Source organism: Neodiprion fabricii, chromosome 2 (genome assembly GCF_021155785.1).
Source record: "Neodiprion fabricii isolate iyNeoFabr1 chromosome 2, iyNeoFabr1.1, whole genome shotgun sequence".
Lineage (NCBI taxonomy): Eukaryota > Metazoa > Arthropoda > Insecta > Hymenoptera > Diprionidae > Neodiprion > Neodiprion fabricii.
Genome location: NC_060240.1, coordinates 6,954,372 through 6,971,450, shown reverse-complemented (window position 1 = coordinate 6,971,450; position 17,079 = coordinate 6,954,372). Strand labels below are relative to the sequence as shown.

Here is a 17,079-nt window from a genome sequence, read left to right as displayed (position 1 = left end):
TCAAATGAATTAACCAATGACAGCCTCGATACAAGAGATTGTTCCAATCCAATTCTGGTTATACTGGGTTATACCAGTTTACATACGTATTTAGCTCCAGATGGAAAACTGGTCATTGTAGGCCATCACCGTTGTCCGCTGATTGTATTTATCTCTGGGTTAAAGTCCATTCGAGTTTCAAAACTTTTGAACTGTTGTAGCTGGACTCTCACCTCAATCGTTTCTCCAACGTCGATCGACTCGTTTATGTTCAGGATGTCTTTGAGCCAGGTATAATTTCCCCGTCGAACGTTGTGTGCTTTCACTAATATTCAAGACTGTACGCACGGTTTAAAATATTAGTAGGGATAATTGCATCGTCATCAGATATTCCAAACTATTTTCCTTCATTTGTTCGTCTAATTGCAGGTGATTAGTAGGTCAGTGAGACAAGCAGCAGTCAGGTCTTTTTCTTCTCAAGCTGCAGTACCAAATGGCTACAATTTCCGTTAGTATTAAATTTTGACATTAATTACATTATATTTTAACAGTTTAGTATCATGAGTAATCCAATGGCAAAAATGTCAAGCTGCATATGCATTACTTTCTACGAAGAAAATAAAACTTTTCTGATTACTTAAACTCTGAGTACAGAATTAGTGCCGAAGCAATGTTGTTATATTTTTTGTTCAGAGCTTTCTGAGACGCAGCGAGAAATGCAGGAACTTGCCAGGAAGTTCACAAGAGAAGAAATAATTCCTGTAGCTGCGGAGCACGATAGAACTGGAAAATTCCCATGGGAAATTGTCAAGAAAGCCTGGGGTCTGGGACTCATGAACGGACACATTCCACAGCATTGCGGTATGTTCAAAATATCCTTGGCTAAGAATTTTCTTCCGATGATATGATATTTCGTGTATTTGAAGCTGGGGGCATCCAAATGAACGACAATTGAAGCAACATATAGCACACAAGTTTTTTCAACCAATTTCTCTACAAATTTGATAACAAATCTATCGATTCGTATCGATTCTGACAAATACTGTTTGTACACAGTTCAAAGTTTTTCCAATATATCTGGCATAGTATAATCCCATTATTATTTCCATTCAGATAAACGTTCAGCGTTTCAACCATTTAATATATTGAATCTTGAACCTTTTGAACAACTGCTAATTCCAAATTGAAATAATTAGGATGGTAAGTTTGTTTTGAACTTTAACCCATAGTGATGTGCGATTATTTTATATCTCTGATAATCAAACGTGCCCCAATCTGTTTTGCAGTAATATTTATCTAATCAGAATAGTGGTACACTGATCGCTCTGCAAGATATCTGTTAATCAATGATTTGTCATGCTAAAACAATAATATTTGAACAATAACAAGGTCAAGATATTTGAACCATATGTTTGATAATGTATCAGAAGATTAAGTATATTTTGATGTTGGTTTACCATGGATGGTTGAAAATTTTATTTAAAATGTGAGAATTCACACACTTGTTCAAGATCAGATACAAGTTTTTTTGTATGTGGTATAACGAAAGTTAAATTTCTTTTCGAATTCTAAAACTTGTGTTCGTTTAAATATCTGCATTCCTTTTTTTTTTTTGCAAAATATTCATCCAGACTACAATTAAACGGCATTTCTCAACATCAATTCCTGTGCTGTATCCTAACATATGCCAAAATACCGCAATGAATCGTTTTTACAACTATACGAAATTGTACATTACATAATAATAATTGCTGATAGTTTACCACAGTCAAATAAAACAGAAGATCAAAAGAAGTATCTACTTCATACTCAATTTTTAATTGGGAATGGGGAATCAACATGGAATCGTACAATTATACAACCAATTTGCTCTCTCTCAAAGCCAAATTAATACGGTCACTTTCAATTACAATTGAATCTTCAGGAGGAATGGGAATAGGTATTTTTGAGACGTGTCTGGTTGGTGAGGAATTCACATACGGATGTTCCGGTATAGCTGGTGGTCTTGGATCCACAGACTTAGGAGTAAGTTCCTGCCGGAGATGAAAAAGAATTCTTAAAAATTTGATCCAAGCTTATGGAGCAGTCAGCTCGTTTCATCCAGGCTCGTTAGTTCATCTTCTTTCAGCTTTTTGTGGATTTCCGATTGTTACCAAATTATATAAGTTGACATAGTTACTTTCTACAAAGTGTTAATTAATACTTACGACAGTTCTGCAGGCTTTCCGTGACGTTCAGTCCATCACATTATCATGGCGACTATACTTTTATGTCCTCAGTCATTTTATTATTACGCACTATTACTGAATGAATCTTATGTTTCAATGTTATGAATTCTTATGTTAACAAAACAAACAGAATACTATCGATAGGAAATTATGAGCATAGTACTTGTTGCTCATTGCATAGCAATAGATGGAACAATGTTGTAACATTGTATACAGTACTAATTTGACATTCAGGTGGTATTGGAATGAATACGTTTGATTCTTGTATGATTGGAGAGGAACTTGCATACGGATGCTCTGGTATTGCTAGTGGCATTGGATCCACAAAATTAGGAGTAAGTGACATTTGTGAATGTAACATTCCATTGCAATTCATTGTTCTTGAGCTGATATATGGATTCATGCCGAAGGGAGTTGGACGTCATTCATCGTATCATTAATATCAGTGTTGATTTCTTGGTGGGTTATCTTACTTAGTAATTACATATTGTTCTATTTTACATTTGGAGGCTTGTATGGGAGCATCGAAGCGATATCAAATATTTTATGAATTACTTATTGACATGTGGGTCCAATAGATATATTAGGGAAAAAGCATTACCCGATAACGAGAAGTTTCGAGATTGAAACGAAAATCGTGCGATATGCCAAAATAGCCATGACGTGTGATACATTAAATGGCTTTTGGTACATTCCAGGAGGATTAGAATGTGGTATTTTTGACGGTTGCATGGTGGCGGAAGAGCTTGCCTATGGCTGTACAGGGATAAAGACTGCAATGGAGGGATCAGGTCTCGGCGTAAGTTCATTCTGCTCGCGATCGAAAACTAATTTTTTTGTCTGTTGACTAACTTATGAATTAATTCTAAACATTAACATCCTTTCACCACGATCAACAATACTCTCATACTGGTTTCCACAGTAAATTACAGTGCAGTCTTGAATGAGCAAATTTATATTTTTTAAACTTTATTGCCAAAATTTCACTCTATAGTATTTTCATCTTCTAATTTTAATAGTTTTTGCATATGAGGATCCGAAGTAGGGAAAGAAAATAAATGCTCTCTGTCTCTTCTGTTTTGTGTAAGAAATTGCTGCAGCTTAATTGAGAATGTCTATGCACCATCTATTATGTCCTTAAATCTGGTAATGAGGTTCATCTGTATATCAGTTTACTGAAGCACAACCTTTGCTTAGTCACATTAAAATTATTGCGCTTGTTGTTGCTGTTTTAAAGTACATTCCGTATTTCCTAAATATGTGTTAAAATTGATTTCATAGCAAATGCCTGTGATTATTGCTGGAACTAAAGAACAACAAAAGAAATACTTGGGAAGACTCATTGACGAACCACTTCTAGCGGTAAGTTACCCTTCTATTCAAGAACCAGAGTGTGTCATTCTTCTATGCATAGTATATACTAATTTACTAGTGTTTTAATACTCAACATAAGAAACTCATTAATGAAAAATTTTTTCATCTCTTAATTCGGTTGTTTTTTCAATCACATCACAATTTGAATACCAAGGTTCGTGCTACACATTTCATACAGAGTGGATCAAAGGTACTGAGACTTGTGAATAACTTTTGAACGCGTGTAGATATCGCGAGAAATTTGCCGGAAATCTGTGTGATTGAAGAACTTACTTTTTGTAAGGGTCGGCAATTGCCATATTCCATGAGTTCCAAGATATAACTTGAACTCTTCAGGCTATGATAGTAAGTGAATAAATTGATAATGATTCGTTCATGGCAGGCCTACTGTGTAACCGAACCTGGGGCTGGATCTGACGTAAGCGCCATTAAAACTCGAGCAGAGAAAAAAGGAAATGAATGGGTTATCAATGGCACTAAAATGTGGATAACAAATGGCGGTGTTGCCAATTGGTAATATTGAGGGTAGAAATTTACTCCTTAAATTTATCTACGTGTATTTACAATCTAGCAAGTACAATTTTAAGCACTTTGAAATTCAGTTCAGCCTAAAATAATTGAATGAATAGATTAATAGAATGAATTGTGACAAAAGGAATGGTGGTAAGAGAGTTGATATTCCTGAAAATCCATGACTTTGTTTATAACGGCATTTTTGATTTAATGTGAAGTTTATTACTAATAATACAAAATTAAAAGAACTCTAATCCTATTCAATTTTTCCATTTTCATAGGTACTTTGTTCTGGCTCGCACTAATCCAGACCCTAAAGCACCGACTAGTAAGGCATTTACTGGTTTCATCGTTGAGCGGGATACCCCGGGTCTAACTCCTGGACGTAAAGTAAGTTTAATGATCGGATGACTTACTTGTTACCCCACGGTTAGAAAAGTAACTTTCAGGGATAAAACTTTCAGGAAATGAATATGGGGCAAAGAGCATCTGATACCCGCATGATCACATTTGAAGATGTACGTGTCCCACAGGAGAATGTCTTGCTCGGTGAGGGTCAAGGTTTCAAGATTGCAATGGGAGCTTTTGACAAAACTCGTCCTCCGGTAACTGTTTATTTTTTTTCCTTCAATAGAATTCTGCCGTGGAATTTCATATTCTTTGAAAACTATTTCATCGTTGCAAGGTTGCGTCTGGTGCAGTTGGACTGGCGCAAAGAGCACTGGACGAAGCTACCAAGTATGCTCTGGAACGAAAAACTTTCGGCAAACCCATTGCCGAACATCAGGCAGTAGCTTTCCTGTTGGCTGATATGGCGATTGGAATCGAAACAGCTCGGCTAGCTTGGATGAAAGCTGCTTGGGCTGTCGATAACGGCCAAAGGAACACCTTTCTAGCCAGTATTGCTAAATGTTATGCCGCAGACGTGGCTAATAAGTGCGCCACAGATGCAGTACAGGTTTGTCACAAGTCCAGAATTGCAATTGTATATTCGATAAGCATTGCGTAAAAAGTTTTTATTCATATCCATAAATACAAAATGGCAAGTTGAACGTAGAATTCAGTTTTTTACGTTTGATTTGAAACTACTTAGTGTTTAATCACCAATAGGTATAATCACCAAGTATCAACGTGTGATTCTTTACAGATATTTGGCGGCTGTGGTTTCAACACTGAATACCCTGTAGAGAAACTAATGAGAGACGCTAAGATTTATCAAATATACGAAGGTACAGCTCAAATTCAAAGAATGATTATATCACGTGCTTTATTGTCAGAGGCTCAACAAGGTGGTAAATGATCAAATCATATCAATCACATGTACAAATCATAATAATATCTCATTGCACCAATAATGCTGAGATAATTCTCAATGCATCATTGTTTCCACCAATACAATTGTACATACAAAATTTCTTACAGAATTCATAATGCTAATGAAATAGCGTGTGTCTTAAATATGGCCGTTTAGTGAGATAAGGCTCACAAAAAATATATATTTTTTATTCTCTTTACTTGACTGAAGTTTACTTCTCAAGCGTAAATTATTCTCTACCTGTTTCCTAATCCATTTCAAATTGTAAATATATTCTTTCCTTATCTTTATCACTTTTCATTCATCAGTGTCGTAGACTGTATAATATACAATATTTAGGAGACATTAGATTTGACAACTTTAGCATCATCTATACGTATTTGTAAAATAATTTGCTTATTCCCGTAAAATTCTTCGTGATCCTGGATTTTGCATTTTGTATTTTATAGTCCATTTCTCCAAGGTTTCGCGGGGTGAATAATGAGTCATATCTCTAATGTTCACATGGGATTACAGTGGAGAGTTGTGTTCGAAAAATACCTCGAAATTTGTTCCGGACATTTTATTTTTTGCTTCATATGAAACTATTAATGTGAACGCAGTTGAAGATGTTCATAGAATTCATTGAATACCCTGGAACGCCAGCAACGGTTACGTTGTAAACATATACGCGACAAGACGAGAAAGAAACAGAGCAAAACAAGGTGAAAAACGAAATCATTCGAACGACGCGCGTATGTTTGTAATGTACGTGTGCGAATGTGTAATCAGCCCGGCGAGATTAGAAAGTGAGACGAGCGAAAACGAAAGTAATCTGTTTAGAATATCCGCGCGACGTCGCGTCGCACGTTAGTCAGGTTGATTTTCGCGGTCATAAAAGTTGTAGGTGGCGCCTCGGCGATGAATTCTAACGTGCTAGTCAAGTGCGCCGCTTATTAATGAAATGCGTATTAGATCGTATTATCTTCGGTTCTGTTGTTGATTTATCAACGTTTATCCACCGTTCGAATTAACGATATAATAAATGTGAAAAACGGGCATTGAAGCATCGTCAATAAACGAGCAATAATATTGTGACATCTGACCTACTTAATGCCTTTCATCATTGTTCCCGAGAGGAAAAAAAAACCACCTATCCGCGGTGGAATAAATGATCAACGAAATCATTGGTCGGGTTATAATAAACCGATGTATCTGATCGTTTCGATACACTAGGTCGGTACGAGGGGTAGGTGTAAACGCATGGGGTTAAAGTAACCGTATTAAATCAAAGAGAGAAACAAAAAGAGAGGAAAAAAAAAACGAAGAGGTAGGTAATTCGGTTACATAGGACCGTCGGCTGTCAGTCCCTCTTAACGAGGCTACGACCAGTCGCGAACGCTCGCTTGACTAGCGAGTCTCCGTCTCTGAATGCAAAGTGTAAGTGAAGTGGCCTACAGACCTACATTTATCTAACGTTCGATTTTTTTTACCCGCGTAGGGATTAATAATTCGAAGGGTTGGGGTCGTCATGTCGGCGTGATAATAGATGTCCCGATAGCGTACGGTGTTCGCGCAGCTTCTCGAAAAGGGCGTCGGGCATTAACGGCGTGGTGTAGGTGTTGTGCGCGGCAGAAGAGACGGGCGCAAGAGACAGACACAGAGAGTACATACATACATAACTAGAATGCACGAGGGCCGAATGGCAGCAGCAACGACCGACGGAGGGGGTCCGGGTAGCCCACCGGCGGCCGCTCTGTCCGAGGCCTCCTCGGTCACCCTGGCCCCTGCAACCTCTGCCCCTGTCCCTGTCTCAACCTCGGTATCAGCCCCTGCCCCGGTCCTTGAAACGGGACCACCGCAGCCCCAACAGGTACAAACTGAAACTGCAACGCATCACCCACCTACACTAGCCTCGCAGGGCAGCGCTGCCGTGCCAGCCGCCACCGTCGAAGCCACAGGTATGAGCCTATTAAAACACGAGTGACAAAAAAACAAAAACGAACCGATAAGCCAGCCGTACTGTACATACTGTATTAACTCGGGGATAACCGACTGCTACTACTACAACTACAGGTGGCGGTGGTAATCCTCTTTGTCAAACCTTATACGAGTTCGTTTGTTTCTTTGTTTCGATGTTCTTTTGTCTATGGTCAAAAATTCTCTAACCCATAACCCCCGACGTTTCTGTCGGCTATTACACGCCTCCCCGCCTCTCGTCCCTCGCCCCCCCCCCCCCCCCCCCCCTCCCGGCGCACTCTACGTACCTGCCGCTCTCACACTTGTACGAAATGTGTTATTACAACCACCTACCTGTGCCGGTACAGTTGTATTGTGTTCGTACCTACGCGCTCGCTACGTTGGCATAACACGGTAGATGGTGTAAACCATGGTCGGGGGTCCGTCGATCCCCCCCCTCCTACATTTCCTTCCCGCCGTTTCTGTTCCACGTTTACCCCATATAGGTATTTATTCCCATTCTCTCGTTCCTCCTCAACCATGAATGTTGCTGGTGTTGACATTGTTGCTGATAAGACCGACGCTGCGGAACTGTTGCTACCGTGTTAATTACTTCTACTTCTGCTGTTTTGCTGTTGCTGTCACGCTGCAGTGACACATCGGTCGTCGTCTCGACGACGATGACGACGACGACGAGAACGACGACGGGGTTACGCAACCGACGAAAGGAAGAGATCGGTCTCTCTGAAAAGAAAGGATATAAAAGCACGGCGAGTAGCGATGTGCCTGCGAAAGGGAAACACCTGGTTACACCGGGGCAGACAGACAGAGAGACGGAGAGAAAGAGAGAAAGAGAGAAAGAGAAAGATCATTCACTAAAGTTTCCAGCCTGTGGCTCGACCCACTACGTGTGTCGTCGTCACTCGATCGCTGCGCGCCGAGAAGAGAAAGAGAAAGAGAAATAGGAGGAGGCCAGGAGGCCAGGAGGACAGGAGGGCAGGGACGACGCATCGCGCCTGAAAACCGGCAACGCCGTGCCGTATCGTCGTCAGATCCAGCCGCGATGTAATACGACGTTCCACATGGTCTGTCTCTGCGATTCATTCGCACACTTACGACTGATACGCGACATGCGTAGGCATAAGTAAGTAAGTACAACGATACGCACGTGTGTACCTACCTGTATGCATAAGCGCGTACGATCGACACACGCGTGCCTGCCTGCGCAAACTTAGACATTACACTCCTGCCCCGGAGACACACGTTTCTTTATTCGCACGCAGAATTTGGGCCAGTGCGCGTGAGTTTGCAGCTCACACGCGTGCACGCGATGTCCGTGAATGACGCGTGCAGCGCGATCTTGCCCATACCTTGGTGTGTGTACGCCGTACGTCTACCACAGCTAATAATAATTCTCCCAATCCCCCAACACGCTGGTACATGTATGTTTATATGCTCAATATTGCGATGAAAATAACTCATTCTCTCTCGCGCAATCGTCGTGTCGTTATACGTGTAATACGTGTAATCGTTGCACAATTGCAGCAAGCCTGGTGTGTATTGTCTCAGGTTATTCTATTTCTCCAACGCTCTCTCAGCGCTAGCGCTGCAGGTAATTTCGAGTATGAAGCGAATCAACGGAACAATCGGTCCCGAGACGCTGCGTTATTTTTACGCAAATTAATTAACGAAGCTGAAGAGCTGGCAGCGAAACGCGTTAAACTTTTTGAAAATACGAAAATGCGGTTCAGTTTTAGCTTCATGATTCAATAAAAGTATTATCGGGGTATCGAGGTATTTGACAAAATTTTCATTTTCGAACTTCCGCTACATGATTCGTATGAACGTTAGAACGTTTGGCCTGTTAATTTTGGCTGCTAGCTTTAGCCTCGTACGCAATTAATTAACGTGTATATAATTGATTTTACTTTCTCACTTAGCTCATTGCCGCGGACATGTTACAATGGACGTATTTGTCATATGATAGTGACGTTTGCTTAAGGGGATGCCACTGGTCAATATCGACGTTTACGTATATATCTTCAAATATCGAAGTCCACGTAAATCAAATGCGAAAAAGAACTTGACAACCCCTATTCTATACCAAATTCTGAACAAAAACGCCCCAATGCATTTTCATTTGACGCAGAAATAAAGAAATGGCACGTTATCTACGAAATCGTAACAGTAAATTCGTAGAATTCGTGCCATTTCTTTATTTCCGAGTCAAATAAAAATGTATTGTAATGTTTTTGTTAAGAATTTCTTGTAGAATCAGACTGTCAAGTCCTTTTTCGCATTAGAGGTACACGGACTTCGATATTTGGAGATATATACGTCAATGGCGAAATCCACCAAGGCACTCACTTAATACCTTTCAAAAGGAAACCCTGCATTGTTAGAAAATCCCAGATACATTATTAGAGGCGCGATGCGAACCGCGATAAATTCAGGCTACGTATATAAATTACCGCTGAAAAATCTAAAAAAAAAAATGCTAGAACTTTGCAAAGAGGCTAATTGCTCACGTCGCGTATCTACGTCTGTGTAGGTATTGTATGAAATAAACGTGCAAATGTACGCAGTACGGCGCTCCGTTTGACCATTTTGTTCTCTTCTCCTCGTTATTGGCTGTAAAATGAACCATCCTTCTTGTAGAAATAATATGGTAACAAATATATGTGTCTACTTGTCAAACGTGTAGACATGTAACCGATTTTATGTTCACCATGCTGAAGTTTGTAACGTTATTGCAACGATGCATCCTTGGAAAAAGTTGTCATTTTGCAATTTTAAAATTACCTGATATTTAGCAAACCGTTAATACACGATCACAAACTCATATTGTCTAAATTCAACTTTGTCAGTTATTTTGATAATAAGGTGCGATGTAGTAATTTTGTGTTTCAACGTTACTAACTTCAGCCTCGTTTATATTATCCGAATGAAATGCAGTAGCTATAATCGGTATCACGTCATCGATGAAACCGATAATTCGATCGTCTCTAGTCATCGCGAAAAGTGGAAGGAATGTATGAACTTATCGGCAGGATGGGTGAACTGCTGTAATGTAAAATAATAAGGAAAATATCAGTCACTTTTAACTCGAACTTATTTATCGTCGCACATCGACGGCATGTGGAATCATCGTGTAGGAACTGTGCGAATTGAAATCGGTGTGTCTGTTGTTACTCGCGTCTCCTCACTCCTCAGACATCGGCACTGCAGATGTGGCGAATAAAATCATTTCTTCAATTTATCTTACATTCACAATCAACGACGCGACGATCGGCGCATTGGCTTAAGTTGTAACAGGTTTCGCGCGTGGGTTTCGTCGGGATCAGTCTTACAGAGAAACACGACTCTGTACATACGTATATGGTAATGCATATCAATTGATGGAGGAAAAAGAGAGGCTCAAAGTTTATTCGTAAACATGCGAATTTGTCCTCAACTCATCCTCACTTTTACATTATTTTGAAAATATTCTTGTAAACAGTGACTTGCTCGTATTCGTATTTTTGGCAGCCAATTAACGCACGAAAAATCGTTAAAAACTATACCCGATCACATTCGTACAGGTTGAAAAAATGACCGCAAAGGTTTCTAACGTCGGCTAATTTATATTAGTAATTTTAGTCGTGAAATCTGATCCGAATTCGCCGCTCTTCGAAAATCTATCGAACATCGAATTCCAGCAACAGACGTCGCGGTGACTTTCTTTCCCGTACCGCGGGCTTTTTCAATGGGGCGAAAAATAGGAGAAGCAATTTTTTCACGGTTTGCTGCCCTTTTCGGCACGTGCCTGCCGCAGCGTTTAGGCGATGAAGGGAAAAGGGCGCAGTTAATCTTCGGCACAGACTTCCCGGCGTGTTTGTTGACGACGAGTCAATGCGCGTATCCGATTCTATTCTCATACCTCAGGCCTAGGTATGTCTCGTGTACCTGCACCTGCCTTGCACTTGTTACATTTCCGAAAGTAATTTAGCGACGCCCTAACTCGGGGCCCTGATCTCTGTGAGAGGCAACTTGCGACGTGCGAACGCCGTCATAAATCAAGATTAAAATCTCGCTTTCGTCGCAGCGCTTGTTTCAATGGTGTTACAAAGGTATACGGACACAGACACGCGCAGACGCAGGCGAAAAACTGACGATATTTGCAAACAGTAAACGGTCACGGCATGGCGACAGGTATGAGGTACCAGAACCCACCGTGATCCTTTCTTCACCTTCATTACGGTTCGTACTTTCACCCAAGAAGGGTATCTTCTCTTCTCTTGTTCCCGCGTTATTTTGAAACTGACTGGGTCAATATTTACGTTGGCATTATCGCGTGCGATCAGCGTGTGCTTTTTCTCTTGTACTTAGAGATTCCATCGAATCGCAATACCTGTACATACATACGTCATCAAAAGTATTCACTATTCTGATCTTGCGCAATGTCCAAGTTGTGTTTTACAACGATGCGTTCGTTCGTACGATCGAATAATGAAATTCACGAAATTTTACCGGCAAACATTGCCGAGCATTCTCTTACAGATTATTATTTGCATTGGTGTATGTTTATTGTTCGCATCCTTGGACGCACTTGCAGGTTCATTAAAATTAGGCACACCCGATCAGCGTCATTTGGTTATTTTAGATCGGCAGACTCATCTCGTCTACTCGCATAGACGCGTACCTATTACAACTATTAATTAACCGAGGTCGCTAGTTAGAGAGAAGCTAACCGGTTGTTCCAAAGTATAAATCGTGGTAACGATAACGTTCATGATTCGACAACCGATTTCAATCAAGGACCATTCCGATTATGGGAATGCACCGAATCAATCTTTTTACAACAGCCTTCGCAGTATGAACGGAACGTATGAGGAGGACGCACTTCGAACGGCGATTGCAATTGCAGACCTCTTTAATAACGTCTTGGAATTACGTGAAATTTGCGAAACTCTTGAAATTGCGACCTGAACAAACAGACGTATCGTCATATGCGTGATTAAAAATGAGGTTTTGTACACAGAAGCTATGATAACAGTGGAATCAAGTCCTACTATATGCAATTCAAACAAATGGATTTATTAGTACATTTGAACCCAGCAGAACCGTGAAGACGAAAATGCTTCGATTATTTTTTTATTTATTTATTTTTTTTTTTCACAGAGCACCGAACAATAACGATCTTGTTCTTAATTCATTTCTCGTCCAAGGTAGTCCTGTAAATTTTTCCAATCACTTCGGGGCGGTTGAGTGTAAAGATGGTGTTAAATAGCGACCAAATTACTTACTCGAAAAAAGTTGAAAACGAATTTTATCTTGCACTCCGCGATGTTGTCGAACAAGTTCCTGCAGATATAAATAATCGAGCTCTTTCCGCTTTGAAAATCCTTCAGTCCGTTCGCTTTTCCATATTGAAAAGAGGTTTTCTTACTGACCCGATCGAACTTGATCGACCTTTTGATTTACCATTTACTTGAATATTTGAAAAATGGAATCGCGGACGTTTTTTGGGTACCTATAGTAGCACGCGATCGGTCAAATTTGAATGGTAAAATTCGGTAACCTTTGTCGGCACAAGGATGTTGCAACTGCAGTCGGAGAGGTCGCATTGTTGTCACACTTTCCCTTTTTCCGTGACCAAGTGCATGGCGCGAGCCCGCGGGTGAAGTAAGAGTTCGCCAGTGAGCGAACGAACGAATGGAACGGATGGACAGACGCCATTAAACCAGGTCAAAATCCACACGAAATTCATACCTGCACGCGGGGATCCGGGACGACGATGAGCCCAATTTGACAAAGGACCAAAGACGCCGGTCTTGCTTTTACTCCATTGGGTCCCGGTCCTTTTTTTGGCACGTGCCGAAAATCCCTACCCCCGTTAAAATCTCGTCATTTTCACGGGGTTGTTTGCCCGGGCGAGTCTCCGCAGGTGGTTCGAGTCCTCTTCGCGTTAAATCGGCACTTGCTCCATTCACCCTGACGATTCATTTCCAATGGACAGACCCAGGGTTCGGTTCTCGCAATTAGGCACACCTACCTCGGCCCTGCAACAACGGTTTTGACAGTTCTCCCCTCGGTTATGGGTATCGCTTAAGAGGCAGCAACCCTCGACGTTGTTGGGCCAACTTTCTCACCGGGGGGGAGTAGGATCGACGATTTTACAACCTTTTGTGTATGCAGTGTTGTATTTATTGCTACGTAACGCGTGTACAATACCGAGTTAGCTGCGGCCCGGTAAATTTAAAGTCTCAATTTTACCCTCGTTGTAGTTCTAAAGGGAGGGGAGTGACCAGATTCTTGAATGACGATTACGCTAGCAGTCAAAATCTGTGCAGTGAAATATTGTTGAGATAACAATTCTGTCATTTTTCACATCTAACAAAATTATATGACGATCGTATAGTTTAATTTTTTTTTTTCTTTATTTTATCCGACGCACGCTGTCCGATGGAATTATTTCGTATTTTTCTTATTGCTTTTGCTGTGGGCAATTTCTTTTTGGTTAAAAAAAAAGAAAAAAACAAACTGTTCGTGTCATTGTCAGAAACGGTGAAATCTGACGCTTCGTTCTTATCGCTGAATTTTTTTTTTTTTTTTTTGTTTGTTTAAATTCACTCTCAGGTTTTAGAAACCAAGTTTATCATTTACTTTTCAACGTGGAATTCCGCACTTGTCAGAGAATTCATTTCATACGACTACAGTTGAAATGAACTTGAAACAAAATTTTATCTTAGATACGTGTTTATTGTGTAGATATTACTAGGTTATACCAAAAATTTAGTATTGTCTGTAAAAAAAAAAAAAAGAAAAGATTGTTTGCCAAACATTTGGTTACATTCAATGCTATCGGGTTTACAGTATAATATAATTTACATTGTCACACGTTAAACCGAGAGTCCATTCATCAATATCGAATAATTATGTAGAAGTTTTAATTACGTGTCGTGCACTCGTGTCACGTATATTTATATATTTATATAATACACGTGTCTGTGTATAGTTGTTCTAGATCTGCTGTATACATATTTTTCTTTTTTTTTTTTTTCTTTTCTCACAGTTTATACTAAAAACCTTACCGTTACTTCATAAATTGTAATATAACACAAATATTTTGAGCAATATTTGAAAAATTTGCGAATATAGGTCGAAGTACCTAGATGATAAGGGAAATCGATACCAAGTTACGATGGAATCGATTAGGGTTGCGGCAGTATTTTCTCTTTTATTTTTTCTGCAATCCTTCTTACTTTTTATCGTTCCCTCTTTCCTTCCGTCTCCCTGCGTGCGTGCAGTTAAGATGAAACGTGTAGAATAAGAGAGAGAGAGAGAGAGAGAGAGAGAGAGAGGTACGCAAAAGTGGTTGTAAAATGGCATAAAGGCACGAGGAGAAGGAGGTGGATGGAGGATGGTGGAAGAGGAGGAGGCACTGGTTGCCAACGAATTGGGTAACGTTGGCGATACCCCCGCGTTCCCCGCGTCTCTTCTCGTTGCCCCTCCGCTCAGCTCCGTCGTCTCCCACGCGTATACCTCAGTTATTGAATCGCTTGACCCACTTCGATAAACCCGCACTGGAATAACTCAATAATACACCACAAAGTTAACAATAATTATTATGCACGTACTTGACTGTTTCGACTCTGTCTATCCGTATATCTATCTATCTGCCCATCTAACCATTTGCCTATCTATCTATCTATCTATCTATCTATCTATCTATCTATCTATCTATCTATCTACAAATATATATATATATCTATTTGTCTGTCTGTCTATCTATCTATCTATCTACCTATTTGTGTATCTACCTACCTATCCATCTAACTGTCTATCCATCTATCCCTCTCTTATTTATTCTAAAAACACGACAAGTGTTTGTATAATCCTTTATAGGTAGGCGCCTTATAACTACCCGAAGCCTAGACAGGGTGCAAGTTATAAATATCAATTTTATATCGGGTTGGCACAACGTTTGTCTGGCACATAATACATCATACACACGCGTATAATATGTAACATGTATGGGGCATTCCATACGAGACCAACCAATTCGTGACCTTGACCATTTTTGATTTTGTTGAAAAAATTTAACACTCTTCAAGTGGCACGTTTACAAGTATTGAAAAATATTTAGCTTGTGATATTCGTAAGTTGTGTTTTATTATTATTTTTTTTTTCATTATTTACAGCGTCTGAAGCAAGAAATCGCGTTTCCGTCTTGAAATAATAACGCAAGTAGAGTGATTTGATTGAAAATTATTCTTTTTCATTTTATTGAAGTGGTTTGTAGAATATATTTTTTTTTTTTTCTCTCTTCTATTGTATTAAACTTTTCTATACACTTTAACAATTCTTTTTAAGACCATGAGCTAGTTCTGAAGTCCTGAAGTTGTAATAACCGCCGTCAAATGAGTTTGCCTGCTTTAATCCGCTTAAGTAATTTCTTTTTTTTTTTTTTGTCAAGAATTTTTCAAATTCGCGTAAGAAATTGGCACGATTTTTTGTTTACATTCCTTTCTTCACGTTGTAAGTATTATAATTCATTTACATTGATTACTAATAAAATTATTCGTATTCTCGCTTCCCGTTTTCGCAGTACTTTCAAAATATCTCAGACAATCCCAAAAATTGTGCTTCGTGAATGGTTTGTTGTTTTTTTTTTTTTTGTTTCTGAAGGAACGTCGGACATGTTCCGTTCTCCATTATTTTACACTCAACGATTTTCGGGGTTCCTGCGTCGATAATTCGCGCTTTTATATACTGCGTACGCATGTACATTCAAACATAAACGTGACATGCTTACCAAATAATATATAAATTATACACTCGGTTCGATGTTTCGTACAGAAAACAAACGCTAATTAATGGAAAATGAGCCGAGGAGAGGAAGGGGAATCATTTTTGAGCTGCAGTAATTAACATCATCGTTTGATACCGGGATTTCAAAATCACGCGTTCAGCCGAACACGAATCGTTGAAACTTGTATTCCATGGTTGAAAAACGCTTACAATATACGATATTTAAGTTCATATTATTTTTTACGAGGGAATATAAGACATTTACAATATATCATTGTACCTATAATATGTATCATACATATAACACACGTAATACATAAAACGCAACACACACACGCGCGCATCTCAGAATTAATTTTCAATGCCTCGGTGGAAATATTATAACCGTTGTACAAGTAATCCATACCTGCGGTAATCTTACAGTTGATGCACGAAACGTGTAACAGTGCAGCGTTATTAAAAAAAGCTAAAAGATAGGGTGACCTCGACTTGGAATCAGTTTTGCGTTTGACTTGAATCGCGATGTGACGAAAAAGGCTTTAACGCCTTAACACTTGTACTTTTTCTTACGGCCACAAACACCATCTATCGGAAATTTTCTGGGCTGACCGTTTTGTACGATCGTTTTCTTTTAAAACTAAGTCCTCTTGTGTGAACGAATTAATTGACAACAAGGAGTCGTTGCAAGGTAAATATTGTACGGAGTGCAAAACTTGGGCGTGAGTTTGTCGATTGGTTGCAAGACGGTTCCTTGGTTCTTTTATAAAATCAGCAACGTTTTACACGGACTTTCACACCAGCGCCGCCACGCGACCACTTTCAGGGATAAACGATCGGCGGGCCTCCTTCACTGACGTCACACGGCCCACTCCGTCTGCATCGTTCGATAGTGTAGATCGCTGCCGTGGAATTGCAGGACTTATGGGACAGAGACTGACG

At 39.8% G+C, this 17,079-nt stretch overlaps 2 protein-coding genes across 6 annotated transcripts in view; both read left to right on the top strand.

Moving 5' to 3' along the window:
- The first annotated feature begins 102 nt into the window (after nt 1-102).
- Nucleotides 103-5,608, top strand: LOC124176177 (probable medium-chain specific acyl-CoA dehydrogenase, mitochondrial). Of its 4 annotated transcripts, none has more exons than XM_046557098.1 (10): nt 103-270; nt 409-487; nt 673-840; nt 2,442-2,542; nt 3,489-3,569; nt 3,964-4,094; nt 4,376-4,484; nt 4,559-4,699; nt 4,780-5,052; nt 5,242-5,608. In XM_046557098.1, exons 1-10 carry the CDS (start codon nt 247-249, stop codon nt 5,392-5,394), a joined length of 1,260 nt encoding a protein of 419 aa, XP_046413054.1. In that variant the 5' UTR covers nt 103-246; the 3' UTR covers nt 5,395-5,608. The 4 variants fall into 4 exon arrangements, with proteins under 4 accessions (XP_046413054.1, XP_046413053.1, XP_046413052.1 ...); XM_046557097.1 differs by lacking the exon at nt 2,442-2,542 and adding an exon at nt 1,904-2,004; XM_046557096.1 differs by lacking the exon at nt 2,442-2,542 and adding an exon at nt 2,906-3,006 and having other exon boundaries at nt 104-270.
- Nucleotides 5,609-6,327: 719 nt separating this feature from the next.
- The window catches only part of LOC124176180 (early nodulin-like protein 2), a 74,170-nt gene continuing 63,418 nt past the window's right edge, over nt 6,328-17,079 (top strand). The window contains exons 1-2 of one of the 2 annotated variants that reach the window (XM_046557106.1): nt 6,328-7,349; nt 8,000-8,594. In XM_046557106.1, the coding sequence (XP_046413062.1) occupies nt 7,076-7,349; nt 8,000-8,031 (306 nt within the window). In that variant the 5' untranslated portion in view covers nt 6,328-7,075 and the 3' untranslated portion in view covers nt 8,032-8,594. Of the gene's footprint in view, nt 7,350-7,999; nt 8,595-17,079 lie in introns of those variants that run through there. The other variant, XM_046557107.1, reaches the window with a different exon arrangement.

Bases quoted from the DNA above. Each gene is read 5' to 3' on its own strand.
- LOC124176177 (XM_046557098.1), top strand. From the start codon at position 247: ATGTTCAGGATGTCTTTGAGCCAG. The intron at 488-672 runs GTTAGTATTAAA...TTTTTTGTTCAG, and splicing joins ACCAAATGGCTACAATTTCC to AGCTTTCTGAGACGCAGCGA. The intron at 4,485-4,558 runs GTAAGTTTAATG...TAAAACTTTCAG, and splicing joins GTCTAACTCCTGGACGTAAA to GAAATGAATATGGGGCAAAG.